The 24,876-nt window shown below is 34.0% G+C and overlaps 1 protein-coding gene and 1 long non-coding RNA gene across 6 annotated transcripts; one reads left to right on the top strand and one right to left on the bottom strand.

Moving 5' to 3' along the window:
* Positions 1–149: 149 nt before the first annotated feature.
* Positions 150–5,511, bottom strand: LOC102667979 (uncharacterized). Of its 2 annotated transcripts, none has more exons than XR_005886367.1 (2): positions 4,629–5,511; positions 150–532 (listed from the first exon to the last, which is right to left on the bottom strand). It is a non-coding gene; the product is annotated as an uncharacterized lncRNA (long non-coding RNA). The 2 variants fall into 2 exon arrangements; XR_415943.4 differs by lacking the exon at positions 150–532 and adding an exon at positions 4,301–4,492.
* A 1,950-nt stretch (positions 5,512–7,461) lies between these two features.
* LOC100795613 (protein PHOTOPERIOD-INDEPENDENT EARLY FLOWERING 1) lies at positions 7,462–23,901 on the top strand. 4 transcript variants are annotated; one of them, XR_415941.4, is made up of 22 exons: positions 7,462–7,710; positions 7,820–7,915; positions 9,783–9,863; positions 9,953–10,060; positions 10,222–10,302; positions 10,396–10,484; positions 10,576–10,709; positions 10,786–10,850; positions 11,697–11,832; positions 12,034–12,126; positions 12,196–12,269; positions 12,353–12,487; positions 13,619–13,654; positions 14,863–14,931; positions 15,126–15,188; positions 15,285–18,351; positions 18,778–18,842; positions 18,926–18,993; positions 20,875–21,640; positions 21,880–22,403; positions 22,610–23,369; positions 23,668–23,901. XR_415941.4 is itself a non-coding variant. In XM_006587149.4 (21 exons), exons 2-21 carry the CDS (start codon positions 7,856–7,858, stop codon positions 23,043–23,045), a joined length of 6,150 nt encoding a protein of 2,049 aa, XP_006587212.1. In that variant the 5' UTR covers positions 7,462–7,710; positions 7,820–7,855; the 3' UTR covers positions 23,046–23,602. The 4 variants fall into 4 exon arrangements, 3 of the variants coding, with proteins under 3 accessions (XP_006587212.1, XP_040861190.1, XP_006587213.1); XM_006587149.4 differs by lacking the exon at positions 23,668–23,901 and having other exon boundaries at positions 22,610–23,602; XM_006587150.4 differs by lacking the exon at positions 23,668–23,901 and having other exon boundaries at positions 7,472–7,710; positions 12,034–12,105; positions 22,610–23,602.
* Positions 23,902–24,876: the final 975 nt, after the last annotated feature.

Genomic DNA, 24,876 nt, shown 5'->3' with positions numbered 1-24,876 from the left:
TATTAGAAGTTACCCTCTTCCGAGTGTCTAACCCCTAAAACCAATGCATGCATACCTTCTTTAAATCTTATTTAGAAGTTACCCTTTCCCGAGTGTCTAACCCCTAACAGAATATAAAGATGAATAATGCAAGATAAAAACAGAAAAGATAATAGAATAGAAAACACCTTTGCATTGATAAATAGTGAGTACATCATACATCGTTTGACTTTTAGGCCTGCCAGACCCTAGCTAGAGGCTTAGCCACTCATGACCATTGAGGGGGCTTTACAATGAGAAAGGGGTGAAAGAAAGAGAGGGAGTAAATGAAACCCCTAGGAGAGGGGGTTGTTGTGTGTTCTTCTTTTCTGCTTAGCTTGACTCCTTTTTTATAGTTGTTGTAGTGGACTTGGGCTTGATACTAAAAATCTTCTTTTTTGATATTTTTGATATCTTTTGGATTTGTTTTGCATGTAATCATATCTTCTTGAGATTTCTTGATATTTTGGATATTTTCTAGATCTTTTTCTCCTTTAATCTCTCCTTTTCATATCTGCAAGACATAAATAAGAAAAATATCAAATCTTAATATTTAAGCCAAAGATAACTGCTAAATATATATTTTTAAAGATATTTTCAATATATTTTTACTATCAAAATAACTCATATTTAGCAGTTATCATAGTGGAATCCTTCGCCGAACGACAACGTAAAGAAAATGAGCAATTCAAGCTCTCCATGCAGAATACAATCACCACTCAGTTCTCCAACCTTTGTGTTGTTATCTCCCAAAACATTCAACATGCTCAGATGTCTATGTTTGGAGTTATTGTTGCACCTACCTATTCGTCAACCTCCATCTGCACCTCAACCTTTTGAACCTCCACCACTAACCTTAGGCCCAACACCACCTCCTCCATCTTCACCTCCATCACCACCACCTGCTCAATACTGACAATGATGTTCATCATTATTACTATCTTTAAACCCAATTCTTTACTAAGTAAAGTCATTTTGTAATCGAGCTTTATTGTTTATCCACTCTTGGAGTGTTGTCGAATACTCATATTCATTCAAACTACTATTTGTGAAAGCCAAGAGTGGCTTTGTATTAAAAAAATACTTTAGTTTCTTATATTTATGGGGAGTATAAGAAAGTGTCAGAAGTAGTATTAAGAATACTTGTAAAGTCAGGAGTGGCAGGTCAATTACTTGTTTTGTAATCAAGTTTTGATTAGCAGAACCCTTTACTGTTGAGTAAAGGAGAATTGAACGTAACTTAGATGGAGTGAACCAATATTAAACTAAGTATTTTTACTTCTCTCCTTTATGGTTTATTGAGCATTCTATTAACACTCTTTGTCACTTCTTTAATACCAAGTGTTGATTTGAAAAATTGTTTTAAAAAGATTTTTTGTTATTAAGTCTTTGAACCATCAAACCAGTCTTTATTAAAATATGTTTTCCTTTTAAATGGATGATCTATCTTTCTTCTATATATGCTTCTATACCTACATTAAAAGTTGATAAAGTTCATTATATCTTTGATTAACACACTATTCAACCCCTCTTCTAGTGCGATTGTTGTTATTTCACATAAAAGTTTCTGGTTTATAATGATCTTTTGAAGAAACTTTGATTTATTTAAAAGGATTTTTTTAATTTGTATTAAGAATGATTTAATAACATTTTTGAAAGAATCTATTCAACCCCATTTCTAGATCCCACCTTATCTAACATTATATCCCTAATTTTCATCTTCACTAATACTACTCCTATTGCTAATTATTTTTATCATTGCTTTCATTTCATTGTTGTCATTATCACCACCTTTGTCATTGACACCATTATTCTTGTCATTGTTGCCCCATCCCCATTTTTCCTGTCACCATTGATTACTATTTTCATTGTCACCATCACCTCCAACAATCGCCACCACCTTTATCATCCTTTCCCCACAATCACCACCACCACATTTTTTCCACTCAATCTCAACATAATCTTATATATGACCACCCTTAATAAGTTAAATGTGTCAAAATGAAATTAAAATTTAATTCTTTGCACAATTTAAATAAGAATCACAATACACAAAATGGTTTGACCTAGTGGAAGCGTGCTAAACCCGAAAGGCTTGAGAGTGTGTACATGGATGTTCCACAAGGAGGTCCTTGACTTGATTCCTATGAAAAGCATCCCTTTGGGTATGGAGTTTACCCATGTCGCTCTAACTTGGGCATGACAATAAAAACTGAACTGATGGGTACCTATCCGACCTTGCCTTGATTTTGATGGTGAAAACTCGCTTTGATCGGGATCGGATTTTGCCCGACTTGGGAAAGCATGGTTTGGTTCGGATTTGGGTATGTCACTCCTCACCCTGTTTTGTCCCCGCCTTTGTACCCACCCCATTACACATATTTTTATAATTATTAATAATATATACTTATATTATATGTAATTGTTAGTTATATAATTATGTAATTATTTTCATATTTTATTATTTATAATTATTAAAATATATAATAATTGTAATAGTTAAATAAATAATATTATAATTATATTACTAATTATAAAAAATTAAAAACTATACATTTGGTTAAAAATATAATTTAATTCTTAAATATGTTTATATTATTTATTCTTTATTAAATTATATATATATATATATATATATATATAATGATTGAATTAAAATATAATTAATAACTTAATCTAAAGTATATGATTTTTTTTAATGTAAGATGGATTCTCCGCCGCGAGCTTCCCTGACTTTAATAAACTTAATCTAAAGTATATGAATTAATAACACCGATGTGGATGGGATGAATTTTATTTTTTCACCCAGACTTTAATAAACTTGAACCCTCTTCATCTTTTGTGGGATCCAAGGTAGAAATAGATAAACTTGTCTTGTAACCGTTGTCATCCCTACTCTAATTCCCAAGACACGGAATTTTCCCTCACAATTTTTCATTCAAAAAAAATAAGAATCCCAATTTTAAACGAAATATAAGTTTTAACAACATTTGGATTAGAATTTTTATACTACAATTCCAGTAAATTGACCTTAAATACAATCCCAAATAAAATCATTCTAAAATCATAATTTAATAAACTAATCTACATCATTTATGATGTGTAACGTGGTTACAATTTATTTATAAATGAAGATATAATAAGTAAGCTTCAACTAATTGAAAAAAAGTAAGTTAATTGTCTGGACCAATTTCTTTTAGCAAATCATATAAAAATAACAAATTTTTTTATTAGATAAAAGTGAATTTATTAAAAACTAGTCAGTAACCCATGCGTACGCACAGGTCACTCGATTAACCAAACTTCAAAGGTTGATGTTCATGTGAATTTGAAATCCGTGCATACGTATGGGTCACTTGATTTAGAGACTTCAAAGGTTGATCTTTATGCGAATTTAAAATCTGGGCATACACATAGATCACTTGATTAAGGAAACTTGATGTTCATGCAAAATAATTGTTTCCGATCACAAAATTAACAAACTATATTAAGATGAATCTCATAAGGCTCAAACATAATAAACAAAGTAAGTGTTTAAAACTAAAAGGGTTAAAAAGTAAAAAGAAAGTGTAATTAAATTGAGAATTGAAATTTCAAATAAGTCAAATAGTTTTTTTTATAAATATATCACAGCATGTCAATTATAATATAAATTACTCCATATTTACAACCCGTGCACATGCACGGGTTGTTTGGTTATTTTTTTTTTGCAAGATAGAAATAAAAAATGCATTCTTTGTTTTTTTTCTTCTAAGTTATAAAAATTGTAAATTTGCACTTATTTAAGCGCAAGATAGTTATATTACAGGCCAAATTAAAGATATTAAGCATAACAAACATTTTGTATGGGTGTAAGTTTAAATTGTATTTTAATTTATTTCAAACTCTGTTTGATAGACATATTTTAAGGAAGTCTTTTGCCGTTTTAAGCTTATATAATCGTTAGTTTTATTGTGAATGTGAAATGCAGGAAAAATAACATGTCCGATAAAATTCTTACTTTCTTCCCCACCTATTATTTTTTATTGATTAAACTATAAACTGGTTGTGTGTTTCAAGCTGATAATTTTTTATTATCTTGTTAGAAAATTAGACTAAGGTTTCAAATCAACCAAACTATGACTAAATTTTTTTTATTAATACAATTTGTTTTTAAAATATTACATGAGACATTTATATTGAAGCAAGAGAAATTAAATAATTGCTATGATTCTGCCCATGTTGGCTCTCAGAGCATGCATGATATTGATGAACTATGTTGGATACATAATAAGAAAGCATGCAGAGGAAGAAAGATGTTTTATGTGTCCCTGCTGTTCACAATATCCCATAGAAGTATTTATAAAACAAACAAAAAGAGGAGACCCGTGATGCAGAGAAGAAAGCATATACACCCAGACCTCTCAAATATACCAATAAGAAATAAGAAAATATACCTAAAAATATCATCTTGACATTTAATCAAACACATAACCTGCAACCAATAAATGTCCTAATGAACATGATTAGAAAATGTGAATTATCAATCTGAATGATTTTGATTAATCAAAAATGGGGAAAAAAAGTTATCCTAAAATGCTAATTAGAAACCTGCAACCTATGTATATTACCTGTGATGAGCTTGCCAATTCGAAAATCTGCGAGCAATTTCCTTACCCTGCATCTTGTTCTGCAGACAAAATAAAACACCATTAAGGAAGGTAAAAATGTTAGAAAACTCACAAACACGTTAAAACAAAACAAAAACAAAAACTTGGCAATTAGAGGAAAGAAGAGGGGAAAGTGTGGGAGAGATCTCATTCGGAGAAACGGTGTCGTTTCGCCCACGTGGACGGTGTTGCTACCCCCCTCGTCCTACTACCGCTTGCTACCGGTAAAACCTCTTACACGGTATCGAACTGCCAGAAATAGAAATAGAAATAAAAATAAAAATAAATTAAAGAAAATAGAAAAGCGGGGTAGGATGGTACGGTCCATTGGTTGCACTCTCTCCAGGACAGCCTTTCTACCGTTCTTCTCCTTCTATAAATAGCAGCTTCTGAGAAACAACTAATTTTTTTCTTTCTCTTTCTCTCCTTTTTGCCATTCTCTCCGCGCCTCGTTTTCCGGCGAAATCGCCGGTGAGTCACCGTCGTTTCGGCCGGACACTCTCTTCCCCCGTCGTCGTCCTCCTTCAGGTTCTCTCCCCGTTTTACATCTCAGCTACCGTTTATTTCCCTTTCGTCTTCTCAGATCTGTCTATTTTTCTGTGCAACGATCAATTGCGCTCATTCTTGCGTCGCAACTGAATTTAACTTTCATGCGTGATTTGTTTTTTTCTCTCGCTTAGTGAATGAGGAAGAAACCCAAGAGGGTAACAAAATAGGCGGAGAAATTGTACGAAAGTGTGAAATGAAGGAATTAAAAGCTATTTTAGTAGGTTTAAGGAAAAGAAGACGTGTTGCTGTTTTGGAGAAAAAGTAAAACACGTGTTGGACAATATAGCAAATCACACATGCAATGCTACACCTGGATGTGGCAACAGACAAAAAAATGCAAAAAAAAAAAAATGAACAGGTGTCAAGCTTTCAGCTATGAGTATTTTGACCAAAAAATCAAAATTTTGGACGACTGTCAACCTCTCAGAATGGGTATTTCAGTATTTTCAATTTCCTTCTCTTTTATATATAGATATAGATAAACTCAAGCTATTCATTCAAGTTCATTATCACAATAATCAAAGTTACTTATTTAATTTATTCATTTTATTTAATATATTTTATGTATCATGCTCAAAATATCCAATTGTTTTTCTTAAAAAAACACGATGGCAACTTGTCATTAATAAATCCAATTTTAATTAAAAAATTGTATCAAATTAAAATAATTTAGTGTCTATTGTGTTAATTTTCAATCATTGAATATATAATATTAAAACATAAAATTAAGTTAAATTTAATTACAAATTTTATATCAAAATACATGGTATAATATTAAAAAAATAATTTTAATTGTCATGCAAATGATCTGATATTGCTCATTTTCTCTTCACTTTAATTTCAATTTTGATTTTGATAACATTATCCAAATTCTTAAAAGAAAAGTAAAACCATAAAAAAAGAAAAAATATAAAAAAGAAAAAAATAAAAGAATAAAGAGAGTGCCCTTAACGTATGGAAAAGACTTGGATGAAAGATACAAAGATTAATTTCATGACTTTTTGTTATGGGATATCTTACTTTTATAAAAGAAAAGAAAAAGAAACTAAATAACAATTTTGATGTCCTATAATTTTAAATCCGTAATTTTAGTATTTTTTATTCTAAATCAAGATATTTCATTTTTTTCATTTTTCAAAATAAATAAATTTGGTCTATTCAAAATTAAAAATTAATTTTGATGTGATATATTAAGGTTGATAGAAAGCTTATGTAGACGGTTGATATGACCTTTATTCATAAAAAGATAATAAACCACTTATACATTTACTTTGTTTAGTTAAACATATTAATATAATTTTTTTATTAGTTAAGAATTATTAATTTTTTTAAATTATCAAAATTTATAAGTTAAAAATATTTAATACATAAATATTTTTAATTTTATTTTATATCATTTTATATATTTTTATTTTGATAGTTTACATTTTTTTATTTTATCAATTTATAACTAAATTTCATAAATTAATATTTAAATCGCTTACATAATTTTTTAAATTAATTTTAATATATAGATTATTTTCACTCTAATTATTTACATAAAACTAAAAAGATTTATATATTAAATATCTTTTTAATTTATAAATATTGATAATTTGAAAAAATAATTCTTAACTAATGATATATAAAAAATAATATTAATATAATTAATTAAATAAAATAAGCATTTTATATGAATAATTTTACATAAATAATTAGATAATTAGAATAAAAATAATCTGTATATTATGATCAATTTAAAAATAAAATTATGTAAATAATTTAGGTATTAATTTATCAAATTTAATTATAAATTGATAAAATATGTAAACTATTTAAAATAAAAACATATAAAATGATATAAGATAAAAGTAAAAAATTTATACATTAAATTTATATTTTAATTTATAAATTTTGATAATTTAAAAACTTAATCACTTTTCAGTGATGATACATAAAAATAATATTAATGTAACTAATTAAATAAAAAACTTAGTAATTTATTGTTTTGTTTATGTATAAAGGATGTTGAATTTATATTTTAGTTGATCAACTGATATAACAATCAAAATTATTTTAGAAAATAAAAGATTAAGTATTTTTTATTTAAAAATAAAAAATTAAAATTACGCATCTAAAATTATAAGTATAACAAAATTGCAATTTAACCAATAAAAAAATGTCCTTGGGATTCTGTTCTGGGCGATAAAGCATAGAAATAACATTAACATAAAACGCTGCGTTTTAGAGAAGTCAGCTGTGAAGAAAGAAGCTACGCTGTCTACCTCGCTTCGCGTGTGCGCGCGTGGCTTGTTCTAATTTTTTCTCTCGTCTTCTCCTCTTTCTTTCTTATTCTTTCCTTCCTTTCTCTGCGTTAGGTTTTTCCATAGCTACACTCTTTACACCCTCTTTTTTCTTCTTCTCCACCGACAACACTCTTTTCTTCTCGGCCCCTATTCCCCTCATCCGATGCGAACTCCAACGATTTCCTTTCCTCAAATTCTCGCGCGATAAGGTACGGTTCCTTCCCTTCCTCGCAACGCTTTTCTCGTTTCGCCATGCATTGCCTCCGGTTATCGCCGCGAGATTTAACGGTTTTTTTTTCTTTTCGCGCCGCGAAACAGATATGTTTTTCGCCTTGTGAGGTTTTGGCTACCGCGATGGCGTCCAAAGGTCCCAGGTCCAGGATTGATCACGAGAGCAGAGCCAAACGGCAGAAGGTTAGCTCGCGTTTCGCCTTCTTCGTCGTCGTTTTTTAGCGTTTCACTCTTTTTTTTGTGTGTTCATTTTGGTGTTGAATGAAACTGTAGTTACTGGCTGAGAAATTAAAAAAAAAATGATTTATTAACAGAATTGAAGTTCTACTTAGTGTCTTCTGGCTCTTGAATGCAAAATTGTCACCTGCATATTTCAAAACTTTTTTTTTATAATTTTATTTTATTGGTTTGGCTTGTTAATTTTTGGCGTTGAATGGAACTGTAGTTACTTGTTATGATTTCTTGCTCTATTAGGGTTTGTTCCTCTTCTTGTGAGGCTTGACTTTTTTTTTGGGTCCTTTGAACGATTAGTTTTGTTTTTGGTGTGTAAAAAATAAAAGAAAGGAACTCAGATTCGGGAAAACTAGCTGCAATGTTGATGGTTGTTTTTCTGGTGAACTTAGGAGTTGAATCAAGTAAAACTAACTGAAATGGTGCTTGTGATGAATGTGAATTGGAACTGGCTTATACAAAACACATTCACGATAAAATGAGTAAAAAAGTTGAGGTGTGGTGAAGAAAATTAAGTTAGCTACCCTTTAATGTGTTAATATAGGTTGCTGGAGATTAATCCTTGGCTTCATGGATAACAAACCCATGCTTTGGTATGGGAAGACAATGTCCCTATTGTATCAAGTGAGAGCGTGAGAATTAACCTTGACTGTTTAACATTACACGGATGGTTAAGATTAGTTTTAAGTGAAACTAATCTCAATCATCCAAGTTTGTATGATTAAGATTAGCTCCTTTTAGCTCCCATGCTCTTACTTGATATGCCTCCTACACACTCATGCTAGGCTTAAGAAATTAAAACTGATTTATTACCGAAATTTGAAATTCTACCCTCTTAAATGAAAAGTTGTCACCTGCATATTTTGAGAGTTTTGAAATCAATAAACTAATATATCCTGATGCTAGAAGGCTCCTTACTATGTGAAGGTATGGTGGAGTGTCATTGCATATGCAGTCTTACAGGATGTTGTTCAATTATGACTTATGAGCATATGCTGTCTTCGATCCTTCCTGTAATGACTCATTTGTCTCTTATTCTAGTGAACATGAGTTTCCATGTTAATTTGTAACAAAAGGAGCAACTAGTTCTTGTGTCAGTTGTATTGTATTGGTAGTGTTGGATACAAACTACATGGATTAGTCAACATCATTGAGAAGTGAGATCTGTCTCAAACAAAGTTTTCAGTAAAATCATTTAGAGCAAGTTCTTTCTTTAATGGTTTGTCCTAATATTAACTTAGGTTGCTTTACTTCTCTTAATTGGACTATCTTCAATTTGATTCACTTTTATCATTGAATTCTCTATCAGTTGTATCGCATGACGCATGACCAAATAACATTAGCCAAGTGCGTAATCTTTTCCTCAATTGGTATTGCAAAATTTGTTTTGGACATTAGCCAAGTGAAATTTTATTTAAAGTAAGATTGTAAAATCATGTTATCAATTCTCAAATTATCTGAAATTTTGGTTAAATTTGGGGACTAAATATTTGACTGTTGACTTGTTTATTAACTCTCCTGGATTTTTTTGAGTTTAAAATAGGATTTTTCCTGTTTTTTCCTGTCCTTAATGGAAAGCCTCACCAAATGCTAGGTTTGAATATTGGAAGGAACATTTACATTTTTATGGGTTTAATTTGTAATTCATTTAGAGAAAAGTAGAGAGCTTTGAAAGACTAGAAGAGGATAAGAATCCTCCTAGAACAACCTGAAAGAGGAAAAATAAAATCTTCCAATGAGAATCTTTTTAATTGCTTATTTTGCAAAAAGTATTTTTCTCTTCCATTTTCTTTCTAAGTTTGACCTTTTGCTCTGTCAGGCTCTTGAAGCTCCAAGGGAGCCTCGGCGACCCAAAACTCATTGGGACCATGTCTTAGAAGAGATGGTTTGGCTATCAAAGGTATCCACTAGTTTCACCTTCAAAATCTGTAGTGTTCAATGCTACAATATTTTAATTTGTATATTTTGCTTGTGTTCTTTGTTTTGCAGGACTTTGAGTCAGAGAGGAAATGGAAATTAGCTCAGGCAAAAAAAGTAGCTTTAAGAGCCAGCAAAGGCATGTTAGATCAGGCTACAAGAGGTGAAAAAAAGATGAAGGTGCTGATCTCTCTTCTATAAATGAAAGCACTGATAACCTGCCACAGTTACCAATGTTTTTGATTGTATTATTATAAGTTACTGAAAGCATAATTCAGTGATTGTATGCTTGTTTTATTCCCCACTGTAATGTTGCGCGATGAAAGCTGTATCTTGTACAGGAAGAGGAGCAGCGGTTAAGAAAGGTTGCACTTAATATTTCTAAGGATGTCAAGAAATTCTGGACAAAAATAGAAAAGCTGGTAATTTGTTTTTACTAAATTGATTTGTTTGCTAGCATAGTTTTTGTAATTTTCATTTAATGACCTTCATTTCATCATCTATTATTGTGGTAGGTTCTTTACAAACATCAAATGGAACTCGATGAGAAGAAGAAAAAGGCACTTGACAAACAGCTTGAGTTTCTATTAGGGCAAACTGAGAGGTAGATTCCCTTTTATTTTTTTTTTCACTTATCTTTCATGGAAACTGGCAGCCACTTGACTTTGTTGACCTTATCTTTTATATATTGTTAGGTACTCAACAATGTTGGCTGAAAATCTTGGGGATCCTTATAAATCAGCAGAGAATAATTCTGCAGAGCACCGCAAGAGTATTCATTGCAAAGATGTACATGATGTTATTAATGAACCTAAGGAAGCTGATGTTGGTAGGTAGAGAGATGTATCTTTGAGGTTATAAATGGAAATCACTTCTTTTTCTAACTTAATTCAATCCAATTGTAGTGGAGTATCAATCAGATGCAGCTGACAATGATGAAGAGTATGATGTGCAATCTGATGATGAATTGGTAATTTTTTTAAATATTATTCTTTTGATTATTGCTACATAATCATAAAATTCACAGATTCTTAAGGTTTGGGCATGTTGTCTGTGAAGGCAACTTGTTACTTCCAAAAGCCTAGGTGAAGGTTGAGTTTCTACTTTTTAATATTTATTTATTTAAGATGAGATTCATGCTTTCATTATTATGGAATATATTGGAGGACATTCTGGTTCCCTATTGGTGCCGCTTGCACTCTACATGTGAAATAATAACTGGTTTTGGTAATCTGCACATTGTTTGTTTGACCGAAGTTCATATTTTCGGAATAAAAGTACTACTAGAATTCTGCTGCATGATAAGGAGAAATAAGTGTGTTTTGTCTCTCTGGGTAAGTAATAGAAGAAACAATCCGCTTGGTAGTTGTTTTGCTAAAAATGTAACTTTGGGATAGTGTGGATATGTGGGGTTCCACAAGCTCAGGTACTGTTTCATTTTCTTTGTTAAAACACCTATAAAAGAGTGTTATATTCCTATATTATTATGTTTTGTTCTTTTGTTTCTTTTAAAAAAGCACTATATCATTTGCTTTTTGCACTTTCTAATTGCCACATTGTTGACTTATTCATGTGCATACTGAATGTTTTCTATCTTTTAAAAGACATTATATGATATACATTCTGCATTTTCTTGTTGTGACTTGTGACATTGTTGAATAATCCATGTGGATTGCTGAAGTATTCTCAATAATGAGTTTCATTTGAATGTTGAACAACTCTGTTTTTGATCTGATTATTTCTTGTGGCGTTCTAATGGGTGAAGATTGGTTCAAAAACATATATGGACTTATGTTAATGATGGTACTGTTTCCAGGAGGATGATGAGCGAACAATTGAGCAAGATGAGGCTCTTATAACTAAAGAAGAAAGGCAAGAGGAATTGGCTGCTTTGCGTGATGAAATGGATCTTCCGATTCAGGAGTTACTTAAACGTTATGCTGGGGAGAAAGGTGAGATTTATTTATTTTTTAATATTCTTTAGATTAAAAGAGAGAGAGGCAGTTTTATTATACCAAGTTACCAACCATCCTCTTTTTTGTTTTCTGGAATTTTGAGTTCTCTATTTCTCATAAGCTTGACCTTAATACTTCTATTGTGATTGCCTTAATAAACTATTGGAGCATTTATGCCACTGTTTATTTTACAATTAGGAGAATCGGTAATGAAAGGAAGTAGTCCAGAGCATAGTGAAGATGGTGGGAAAATAGTTAGAGCTGGTGATGGTAAGAAAGGACTAGGATCAGGTATGGGCACCTTTTGTTTTGCTCAAGTTATACTTGTTTCTGACATAGAGCGTGGTTAATATATTGCAGAAAACAGAGATGATCTTTTATCTGTCAGCAAAGTTGACACAAGCAACTCCAGCATGGTCTCTGGTCGACGTTGTGTAAGTTGTATGTGTTTTAGTTTTACCACTTTGAATAGCAGAGTGTTTAAGGACTTAGTGTAATGCCTACTTTTTAATAACAGGATGAAAGTAATGGTGATGTTGCTACACCAACAAACAATCTATCTCAATGTGAGGATGGTCAATCTGAAAATCTAAAAGAGACTCCCAGTGAGACAGCCAATGAAGATTTTGCATATGATTTTACCGATGAAGAGGTGATAATGTGCTTAATTTTTTTTAGACAAACATGTATCCATTATAATTAATTGCCCACACAGTAAGGGATCCACAGATCTGGCTTATATGTGACACATCTTCATAAGTGATAAAGTGACGCAGCAATTGTGATGTAGAATTATCCATCAGACAATGTAAGAGTGCACTTGTTTGATGACTTACTATATGTTCACTTCATCTCCCCTTTCTCTTCATCTTCTCCCTTCACTCTCCTGCAACACCACAATTTTTGAAAAAAAAAACGACTTTCCAAAATGAAGATGTTCATCTAAATATAAGATACTCCTCGAGTCCTTTGGGCACCATTAGATAATAAGTGTAGATAAACTTTTCACTGCTGTAAGGCAGAAAAAATGTTCATTTTTAATGCTAAATCGCCATAGAATGAAAATGAATTCATGATTCGTCATCTTTGGAAACTGACCTAACCCTCAAATTGTAGTTCTGAAAACTTGATTTAGAAATATCAAGTCCATGTCCTGGGATTGAGTCTAGAGTTTAGATGCTAGCAGACTCTGTTTGGGACTTTGAGGTAATGATTCATTAGCAATCTGAATAACCTTGACATGGTTGGGAAGGATTCAACCATGTGCCCATGATGGTGGAGATCTGATAGTGATCCGTGGTTTTGCATGCAACAAAAATAAATGATATAATATATTAATATATGCCGAAAATCTAGCATGGAATAATACAAATCACTGGAGAACTAGCTTGATCCCCCAGTTGGATATGGCCATGAGCAAGTTACTGTTCATCTTCATCCTAATTTGAAGATTCAGCTTAATTATAGTCTTAGTGTAAGATTGTAGAATTGGTGATTTCTAAGTAATGAATTAGGTAGTTTTGGTGGACATGCGACATCCATGAGGGAGAGAGGTAGTTTTGGATATCAAGACAGAGGGGACTTATGACAAATAAAACTCTTGGGATAATATTAAGGGGTGACCTTAGAGAGGACAAGTGCTCTGAAATTTTCCAACAAATTATGCTTTTTGGGATAATCACTCTTTCTGCTTTTTCCTTGATTGCACCTTTTTTATCCAACAAATGTTCAATTTTTAATTCCTTTTGCCGTGTTCCTGACATCTGCTCTGGAATATTGTCAGGAAGATGGTGACTTTTTGCTTGTCACAGAAGATAAGGTAATATTATGTTTGAGGATATAAATAATTCCCATTTTTTAGTTTGTTTCAATTGGTTTTACTTTTGATCATCAATGAGGTAGGTAGGTGTGGCTGGTAGTTTATGTTTTCTGTTATCTCCATGCCAGTTGTGTGTATTTGGCCCCTATATTATATCTGTTGCAGATGTTGCATGTCTAAAATGTTCTAAGAGTTTGCAAAGCGACCACAATATTTTGTTCTTTCAGATGTATACTTTGCTTTCCCCATGGTGACATTGACATATTGTATGAAGTTGTGAATGGTGTAAGGCTACTGGCATCTACATGTTCTGTTCCCCTAACAACATAAATGAAAAAAAAAAAACTTGCACATAAATTAAAATAGGGTGCATTTTAAGATAGTTGCACATACATAATCTTTGAAGTGCTATATGGGTGATAAACTATAGCCAATGCTGTTACAATTGAAATCATAAATGAGGCTCCTTTGGTGGATACAAATTATCAATTAGTTTTTATTGGTTGACTTATAATCTTGGAGATGCTTCCTAATTGTTGTGGACCTCACTACCTCAGCAAGGTCTCTGAGCCAGTAATCAAGTGCTATTCCCAAGTCAAATAGCTGATTCGTCTTTGCAGTTATCCTAATTGCTATTTGTTCTGATTCACATTTTCTTTTTCTCAAGTTTGATCAGTGCAAATGCCCAGCTTAGCTTTGTTGTAATTTCCAGATTGAACATTATGACAAAATGGTCAAACATCAAATATAACATTTTCAGTTGAGGGGCTGACTATAGCATGGCTGAAGCTCTATGGAGGGATTTTTCCCCCCTTTTTGTGTGTTGTAGTTTCTGTTAGCATGTGCAATTTATGTATCAAGCCTTTGCTCATGGAGAGAAGTGCAGTTTAGCTAGTAGTTGAATGACTAGATATGAAGTGATCTGCTGGTAGACCAAGCCTTGCTGTATAGGTTTCAAAATCCAAATGTAGTATATGATAAGGTTTTGCTTTTCAGAACTCTAGTATCCTTCCATAATAATCAAAGTATTTTTGAAGTCAATAATTTGTTGGATATAACTTATTGGATTGGATTTTATAGTACAGAAGTTTTTGACATTGTTGGTTGAATCAATTGTTTAACTCTTTTGAAGGTTTTGCTTATATATTTTGTTTTCACTTCTTGGCTGTTGTTGCCTTCCATTTTTTTAACTTCTTTAAAATGATCAGGATGATGAAACAACCTTATCTGAGGAGGAAAAAATGGAAAGAGTTGATACAATTGATCCCAAGGATGAGGTTAAGAGCTAATCTGCCTATCTTTCTCCCAAATTATTTCTGAATAATAATATAGAATTTTGGAATTTTTCCCCATAAACGTTGATCCAGTCTGCTTGGTTTATATATATATATATATATATATATATATATATATATATATATATATATATATATTGGTAAGTTACTCTTCATGACAAAATTGTTATTTGCAGATTGCATTATTACAAAAGGAGAGTGACATGCCTGTCGAGGAACTGCTTGCAAGATATAAAAGGGTAAGCGGTTTTCACCTGCAGTTGTTACTTATGGCTTGATTCATCGGTACTAAAACATTGATTTTATTTCTGCACCCTCCCCCTTATGTTTGTTAGGACCCAAGTGACGATGAAGATGGGGAATATGAATCTGATTATGCTTCTGCTTTATCAGAGAAACATTCGGATTCTCCAGTCCATCAAGATGCTGGGCAGAAGGATCCTGCCATTCCTATGGATGAAGATATCAAGTCTGGTGAGCACCTGGCTGCCACCATACAGTTCCAGGAAGAACAGAGGGAATCACCTCGTGAAAATTTGGAAAAAAGAGAAAGTGAGGATATAATTGCTGATGCAGCTGCTGCTGCAAGATCAGCACAACCCACCGGAAACACCTTCTCCACAACTAATGTGCGTACAAAGTTCCCTTTTCTACTCAAGTACTCTCTTCGTGAGTATCAACATATTGGATTGGATTGGCTTGTCACGATGTATGAAAAAAGACTCAATGGAATTTTGGCAGATGAAATGGGGCTTGGAAAAACAATTATGACTATTTCTTTGCTTGCACATCTTGCTTGTGATAAAGGGATTTGGGGCCCACATTTAATTGTGGTACCAACTAGTGTAATGCTTAACTGGGAGACTGAATTTCTGAAATGGTGTCCTGCCTTTAAAATTTTGACTTATTTTGGAAGTGCAAAGGAGCGAAAACTTAAAAGGCAAGGATGGTTAAAACCTAACTCCTTTCATGTATGCATAACAACTTATAGATTAGTTATTCAGGACTCCAAAGTTTTCAAGCGCAAAAAGTGGAAATACTTGATCTTAGATGAAGCTCATCTCATTAAAAACTGGAAGTCACAAAGGTGGCAGACACTCTTGAATTTCAATTCAAAACGACGAATTCTCTTGACTGGTACGCCACTACAGAATGATCTCATGGAACTGTGGTCTCTCATGCATTTCTTAATGCCCCATGTTTTCCAGTCACATCAAGAGTTTAAGGATTGGTTTAGTAATCCTATATCAGGGATGGTAGATGGAGAAGAAAAAATTAATAAGGAGGTTGTTGATCGCCTTCATAATGTACTTCGTCCATTCTTACTCCGTCGACTTAAGCGAGATGTGGAGAAGCAACTTCCAATGAAGCACGAACATGTCATATACTGTAGACTATCAAAGAGGCAACGGAATTTGTATGAAGATTTCATTGCTAGTTCAGAGACCCAAGCCACTCTTGCAAGTGCCAATTTTTTTGGGATGATTAGTATTATCATGCAACTTCGTAAGGTTTGCAATCATCCCGACCTATTTGAGGGTCGTCCTATTGTCAGTTCTTTTGATATGTGTGGTATTGATATTCAGTTAAGTTCTTCTGTTTGCTCCATACTTTTGCCTAGTCCCTTTTCAACAGTGGACCTAAGAGGTTTGGGTCTTTTATTCACTCATCTTGACAGCATGGCTGCTTGGGAAAGTGATGAAGTACAAACTATTGAGACCCCTGCGACTTTAATCATGGAACGTACTGATATGACCGAACTAGAAGTAATTCGGCCACAGAAATGTCAAAAAAAGTTGCAAGGAACAAACATTTTTGAAGAAATCCAACGGGCAATCTGGGAAGAGAGGCTAAAAGAGGCCAAGGAACGTGCAGCAGCTATTGCATGGTGGAATTCCTTGAGATGTAAAAGAAGACCCATCTACTCGACAACTCTAAGGGATCTTGTTACCTTAAGACATCCTGTATATGATATTCATCAGGTTAAAGCAGACCCTGTTTCATACTTGTACTCATCAAAGCTAGCTGACATTGTTCTCTCCCCGGTTGAACGATTTCAGAAGATGACTGATGTGGTTGAGAGCTTCATGTTTTCAATTCCAGCTGCTCGGGCACCCTCTCCTGTTTGCTGGTGCAGTACAAGTGAGACAAATGTGTTTCTGCACCCATCTTACAAGCAGAAATGCTCTGAAGTTCTGTTACCGCTACTAGCACCAATCAGGCCTGCAATTGTCCGCCGGCAAGTGTATTTCCCCGATAGGCGTCTTATACAATTTGACTGTGGGAAACTGCAGGAACTAGCAATTTTGTTGAGGAAATTAAAATCAGAAGGTCACCGAGCTCTGATATTCACCCAGATGACAAAGATGCTTGACATATTAGAGGCATTCATTAATTTGTATGGGTATACATACATGCGCTTAGATGGATCAACCCAGCCGGAGGAGAGACAGACCTTAATGCAGCGCTTTAACACAAATCCCAAATATTTTCTTTTCATCTTGTCAACCCGTAGTGGGGGTGTTGGTATCAATCTAGTTGGAGCTGACACAGTTATTTTTTATGATAGTGACTGGAATCCTGCTATGGATCAACAGGCTCAAGATCGGTGCCACAGAATTGGTCAGACACGTGAAGTTCATATCTATAGATTGATTAGTGAAAGCACCATTGAGGAGAATATTTTGAAGAAAGCAAATCAGAAGCGTGCACTTGATAATCTAGTTATACAAAGTGGGGGTTATAATACCGAGTTCTTCAAGAAGCTCGATCCTATGGAACTATTTTCAGGTCATAGAACACTTTCAATAAAAAATATTGTGAAGGAAAAAGACCAGAACAATGGGGAAGTTTCTGTAACTAATGATGATGTTGAGGCTGCATTAAAATGTGTAGAAGATGAAGCAGATTATATGGCATTGAAGAAAGTTGAACTGGAAGAGGCTGTGGACAATCAGGAGTTTACAGAAGAAGCCATTGGGAGACTTGAAGAGGATGAATATGTAAATGAGGATGATGACACTGCAGAATTAGGTGAATCTGTTTCGAATTTAAATAAAGAGAATGTGTTAATGTTAAACGGAACTGATCATAAGGAAGATAGACCGACACACTCTGTTCCTGTCAAAGAAGATGATCCTGACATGTTGGCTGATGTCAAACAGATGGCCGCAGCTGCAGCTGCAGCTGGACAAGCTATCTCAGCATTTGAGAATGAGCTACGCCCTATTGATCAATATGCCATTCGTTTCCTGGAACTGTGGGATCCAATTATAGATAAAACAGCCTTGGAATCTGAAGTCAGGATTGAGGACACAGAATGGGAGTTGGATCGCATTGAAAAGTACAAGGAGGAGATGGAAGCCGAAATTGATGAAGATGAGGAACCTCTTGTATATGAAAGTATGCACCACATTACTCCCTTTGCTTCATAACATTTGAAATTGTCGCTATTCATGTTTATAAATGTTAAAGTGGTTGTCATTATATTAGACCTCATGAAAGTGTGATTAACCATGACTCTATCCAAATAACTTGTCTCTAGCATAGTTTAGTATGTCTGAGAAATTATAAGCATGCTATAAAATAACTTGTAGTTTGTGTTCCTTCGTATGTTCATTGCACCTGAAACCATTTGTAATTGTGTAATAATTATTCTTGCTGGCATATGGTTATCCTTTTTCATTGATTTTTGGTGCTTGCAGTGTTTGGTATATTTTATTGACTCGTTCAGCAGATGGTTTGTTACAAATAGTGATTTACAAAGATGTTTAGTTTGTATGCATGACATAATTGTAAGATTGAACACTTTCTTGGTCTGGAATATAGGCTGGGATGCTGATTATGCAACTACGGCATATCGACAGCATGTAGAGGCCTTGGCTCAACATCAGGTGTGTTGGATGAACTTTGTTTTTTTCTTTTGTTAATCTCATTTAGGAATGATTATTAATGTTTACTTTTTGTTTTCTTGTAGTTAATGGAGGAACTCGAATATGAAGCTAGGCAGAAAGAAGCTGAGGAAGAAACCTGTGATTCTAAAAAGTATGCCAGCACTGAACTTTCATCGTCTCCTTCCCATCATTTGCCTTCAAAAAAGAATATCTAATATCCATACTAAAACAGTTTTTTTGCACTTTTTAACTGTAGTATTCTTCTACAAACCATAGTAGTTAATTGTGCACAATAGTGACGCGATTGCGTCATTTTGTTGCGTTGCGGCACCCTGCTGCTCCTCCAAGGGCCATTGTGTTGCACCTGGCCGTTGTGGCTGGAGGGACGCTTTTTTCTGGCCAAAATCACGGAAAATGGAAGCCGGAGCGAGGAAATCGCGCCACACTAAAGATCTACAGCTTCTATTCACTGTGCCATTCTCATGGCTGTACTTGCTGCTAGTGTGTCAGAGAAGAGAGATGGCCCATTCACAATCCCCTATCTTTAAATGGGACACAAATCGTGTTTGGACTTGGACAGTCAGTTTTAACATCACCATTTGGACCATCACTGGACCCTAATTCATACTAGAGTAACTTGACTTTCTTATCTCTTTTAGTCAAAATTTACAAAATCAAAAATCAAAATTCAATTATGTTAGGACCTCGGTATTGGACTCTAGCCCAATATGGAGAGTGTATTCCAGAAGGAATAGAAAGGGGAACAAAGGATAATTGCTGAGCTGGCAGAGAGAGAAATTGAGTAGTGTGTTGGTTGTGAGGGGAATTCGGTTATAAGAGGGGTTTGTCATGAGTTAGTTATGGGCAGAGAGCATTTGTGCCTCTGAGAGCTGAGCTCTTGGCAGTAGGAATTGTGATTCCTCTGTATTTCCTTTTATGCATTCTTAGTACATCATATTTCATCAGTAGTATTTGTTTGACACTACCGTTTCTCTTATATGTGATTGTGGTTTCTAACAAGTTATAGACGCACTATAATAAAGTTTATTTTCCAATCAAAATTTAAATAAAGATATTTCCTAATCAAGATATTTTAGAAACAAAAATAAAAATATTTTTAACTAAGATATTTTAAAATTTCAGGTTTAATTTAATAAAAGAAAATCTTAATAATAGAACTTATCATGTATTGTTTAGTTTCTAATAAAAAATATTTAATTGCTAGTTCAGTAGTATGGAAACCTTACCATAATTCTTAACGGAGTCCAGAAGAATGGAAACCTTACCATGTCCCTCAACGTTTTAATAGAAGCCTTATTTAAGGCTCCTTCACACTCCTTATTGAAATTAAGGGGTGCTTCTTCTTCTATACTTGGCTGGCCTCTTAGAATTTGGGTTTAGGGCCTAACTCAACCCCACAAACTGGCTCAGCTTGTAAGGTGAGGACTGCCTAAGCTTTGTAAGCTATATTCAAGCCATATATCTTATTTGATGTGAGACTAAACCACCACTCTTGAGGCTGCAATTAATGCAGCCCCCAAAGTGGCCCCAACTAAGATGGGCTAGGGGTGACCACAATTTAGGCAGCTTTCCAAAAATCTCTTTTATATATCAATTTATGTTTAATACCTTTTTATCATAAAATCTATCATTAAAATTTTAAAATCTGTTATAATTTTTCAAATACTATTATTTAATTAATATATGACAATCTTAATAGCATTATATTTATTATAAATTTTAATATTATTCTACTATAATATAATATTAAAATAGTGGCCATCCTGCTATCTGTTATGGTGTTTTTGGTGGTGGCCGCTCTGCTCCGCGCTGCTATCTGCTATTAACTACTATGCTACAAACTACGCTTTCTGTGGTGGTTGAGGTTTTGGTATTAATCCTTGCTTAGAAAATCTGCTTTGTTTTAATTGTCTCTTCTACGCTTTAACTAGTAAAGAGTTTGAAATACATGGAAAGTTTTACATTGAAATAAGTAAATACCTGAGAATGCTATATCTTCTTTTTTCTGCAGGACTCCAACACCAGGAGATTCGAAGCCCAAATCTAAAAAGAAACCCAAGAAGGCAAAGTTCAAATCTCTAAAGAAAGGTTCTTTAACCTCTGGCTTGAGACCTGTGAAAGAAGAGTCACAAGCACAGCCTATGAACATAGATGATGAGAATGTCCCTGGTCTAGATTTTCAGTCTCCAAATTCAACCATGCAGAAAAAACGTAAGAAATCTAAATTAACAACTGATGGTGAAGAAGAAAAGAGACTTAAGAAGTCCAAAAAGTCCAAGAGGGATTCTCCTGACATTTATGCTTCCGATTTGGAATCCAACTCATTAGTTGTGCAGGATGAACATGCAGAATCAAAGACTTGTGAAAGTCTGGTTGATTTAGAACAGAAAACAGCAAGCAGGAGTAAGATGGGAGGAAAAATATCCATCACTCCTATCCCTTTAAAACAGGTCTGGATGATAAAACCAGAAAAATTGAAAAAGGGAAATCATTGGTCCAAAGATTGTATTCCACCAGCTGATTTTTGGCTGCCTCAGGAGGATGCAATATTATGTGCTGTTGTTCATGAATATGGTCCTAACTGGAGTTTGGTTAGTGAAACACTTTATGGCATGAGTGGTGGTGGGTCATACAGGGGAAGATATCGTCATCCTGTCCAATGCTGTGAGAGGTTCAGAGAACTATTCCAAAAGTATGTCTTGCTGTCAATGGACAATGCAAATCATGAGAAGATCAACAGTCCGGGCTCTGGAAAGGCTCTGCTTAAAGTTACAGAGGTTAGACGGGCAATGTTAAGTTTTAACATGTCTAATTTATCTCCTCAATATTTTTTCTTTGCATGTCGTGGTGACCTCATCTATACAATTTCATTTCATTTGGAGTGGATTTCAACTTTTATTTGCTATTTATGATTTAGAAAATATTTGACCATTCCTATTAGGCATTAGTTATCCCAAAATTGATAATTGCAATAGAGAAACCTTTGTTTCCCCTCATATCTAATCTCTTTTGGCAGGATAACATTCGGATGCTGTTAGATGTTGCTTCTGAGCAGGTAAATAGGGAGTTACTGCTGCAGAAGCATTTTTTTGCATTGCTTTCATCTGTCTGGAAAGTGGCATCACACGTTGACCACAGGCGAAATCCATCACCCTCCTGTAATGGTCTCTATTTCGATCAGAGTTTCTATACTTCCATTGGCCAGCCTTCACAAAATTCCTTGAAGAAATCCTCTGAAAGGATGGCATTTGCAAATTTGGCCCCGAGCAAGAATTTAGTAGCAGCTGCACTTGATGATATCACAACTAGGCAAGTGAATGACAAAGTCATTCTGTCTAACCAAGGGGAAGACATGCCAGTGAGTGCAGATCAGCTGGATATAACACTGGAGTTTGCAAAAGAGGATAGCGACGTCCTATCTTCATTTCCATCTGTTATAAATTTATCAATACATGGGACTGAACCAACACCATCTTTAAATAAGCTAACAGGAGAAGATGATCTTAAAGTTGGTTTGTTCATTGCTGAGAATCGTTTCAGGTATGGCTGAATATAGGTTTTAGTTCATGGTTTGACTTGTGAATGAAATTTCTGGTAATTTGTTTTTTATTTTGTTTTTTTGTGTCTGCTTAAATAAGGGGGCAAGCGTTTGATATAACTGTTACAATCACTATACGAACATTTTTTTCTTGGTTACTGTTGGAAAGCTGCTTATGATGTTTTCTCCTTTTTCCCACACCCCTCAGGGAGGCTGCAAGAGTTTGTGGAGAAGACAGCTCTGGATGGGCATCATCTGCATTCCCAACCAACGATACAAGGTCTCGACCTGGATCCAGGTTACAATCCTCCGGAAAGCGGAAGTCTTCTGTATCTGACTCTTCTAAGCCTTCTAGGTCAAAGTCCAAAAAAGCTTCAATGGATCGTAGTGAAATGCATCCCTATCAGGCTGACTCAATGTTCCAGTCAATGCCATCACTTAAAGATCTGAGAATTGATCTCACTTCATTAACTACTGATGAAGTTGGAATTGATGGTATGGATAGCATTTTCTCCTTTGACTTGAATGGGGAAAGTTCATTGGAAATGGAGAGTGTTGGAATGATCCCACATGATTATGTTGCTGGTTTAATCTCAGACCTTGATGATAGTACAGCATTCCCTGAATATACTGACATTAGATAAGGATGAAATCAAGCCTGAAATGCAGTTTTGAAATGACCTTTGGCTTACCAAGTGGCATACTCTTGGCAAGTTAGTCTTGATCAGTTCATGAATTGCTGTTGGCTTACAATTGGAAATGCATTCTTGCAGTTCGCTCCTTGGCATGCCATTTTTGGATATACAGACAAAACATTTCAAAGGCTAGCCTGCTGAAGGTTTCGATATGAAAATATAGAGATGTAGAACGCTGTCAATGATTTAATTTCTTACTTGGAATTATGTATTGGCTTGGTGGTTCAGCTCGAATTTTGACAGCGCCATTCTTCCATAGATCAGTGCTGATTGGTAAGAAGCCCTTCATTTTCTCTTCCCTCTAATGGTGCACATGGATTTGCCTTGGATGTTTTGCATGCTCACGTACATATGTTTTTAGCTGAGGCATGCCTAGGGTTTAGTTCTTTAACTTGCAACATTTTGTTATGCCAACAGAACAATTTAGTCCTTTAGTGGCTAGTTCATTAGTCCCATTCATTTAGAACAACACTTCACATGATTTAACATGAGTTTTACACCATCTATAAGCTCAGTCTAATATATTATATATTTTAGAATGATGTTTCCCTTTATTTTTTTCCGGTTCAAGGAACGATGATAAGTGATTCTAACATCCCCAATCTGCAAGCCAAGTTGCCCAATCTGTGTTTCAAACCATATGTTTCGCTTTTTATGTGATAAGTCCTCACGACCTGAATTTGTCGGAACCATTTTCTAATGCAAATAGCATTTTTTGAATAGCAGACAAGTCACGAGTTTATGTAATCCATTGTCCACTGGGGTGAACTGATTTGTTAATATCATAGCAACAAAGTTAGCTTAATACAACTCTTATGATGCATTATTTCTTTTTTCAATTTATAACCAGTAATTCATTTATAATGCTGTAACTAAAAAAAAAATGATCAAATTGGCTTCACAAGTTACAACACATTTTTATGGCTCATCAATCATGATTTTTATTTTTAAATTTTGTGCAATCTTGGTTCTTTTTATCATATGCAACGTTTGCTTGTCTAAAGAACCATTTCTTTCTCTGAATGTTGTCTCAAAGTTGTTTGTCCGCGAAACATTGTATGGAATAATTGTTCGAGATACGCACAACCTGTGGAAAAGATGCTCTAAATTCTCGAAATATATCGGAGCTGCTATTCGAACATAATGAATTTTACGATTTTACCACGTCATTCTGAATTTTCCAAATATTATACATTATAAAATTCTAAACATAGTTCAATCTGTTACGAAGTGTTTGCAGTTTGCACCGAAAATTCTTAAATTGTATTATGCTATTTAAGCTTCATGAATATTGAAAGTTGAAAATTATTTATAGGTGAAATTATTAAGGAAATAAAAGTATTCACGGGAAAGAAAGTAAGCGTCATGTATAAACAATTGTATTTTAAAAACTTATTTAGAATATTTTAATTCGAGGAATTATATTTAGATGACGTTCATGCACGTTTTTTAGGGCATTGACAAGAATTTTGAAAACATCCAATCACACTTGAATAACTCAGACGGGACTAGTCAAACTTTTAAATGTTTGCTTCATTCATTTGACACCTTGTGTGCGCTTGAAATTAAACATTATGGCGTGGGTTGAAATAAAAGATTAAAATGAAGAAGAACCATTACTTCGGTGGATCATTTGATAGGTGGTCCATTATAAACCATAAATTCTGGTTATTGGATTATTATCATGTTAATAGATATATTTTACATATATCACACCAGATTATTCTTCTCCTGTGTAATCCTGCTGCCGACGACCACCTTGTCGGGAGACGATTTCCTG

Source organism: Glycine max, chromosome 9 (genome assembly GCF_000004515.6).
Source record: "Glycine max cultivar Williams 82 chromosome 9, Glycine_max_v4.0, whole genome shotgun sequence".
NCBI lineage: Eukaryota > Viridiplantae > Streptophyta > Magnoliopsida > Fabales > Fabaceae > Glycine > Glycine max.
Note: the sequence above shows the minus strand (reverse complement) of the source record. Positions and strands in the feature narration are given on the sequence as shown.

Coding starts and splice junctions, on each gene's coding strand:
- LOC100795613 (XM_006587149.4), top strand. CDS start 7,856: ATGGCGTCCAAAGGTCCCAGGTCCAGGATTGATCACGAGAGCAGAGCC. Junction 12,488..13,618: donor ATGATTTTACCGATGAAGAG/GTGATAATGTGC, acceptor GAATATTGTCAG/GAAGATGGTGACTTTTTGCT. Junction 18,843..18,925: donor AGGCCTTGGCTCAACATCAG/GTGTGTTGGATG, acceptor GTTTTCTTGTAG/TTAATGGAGGAACTCGAATA.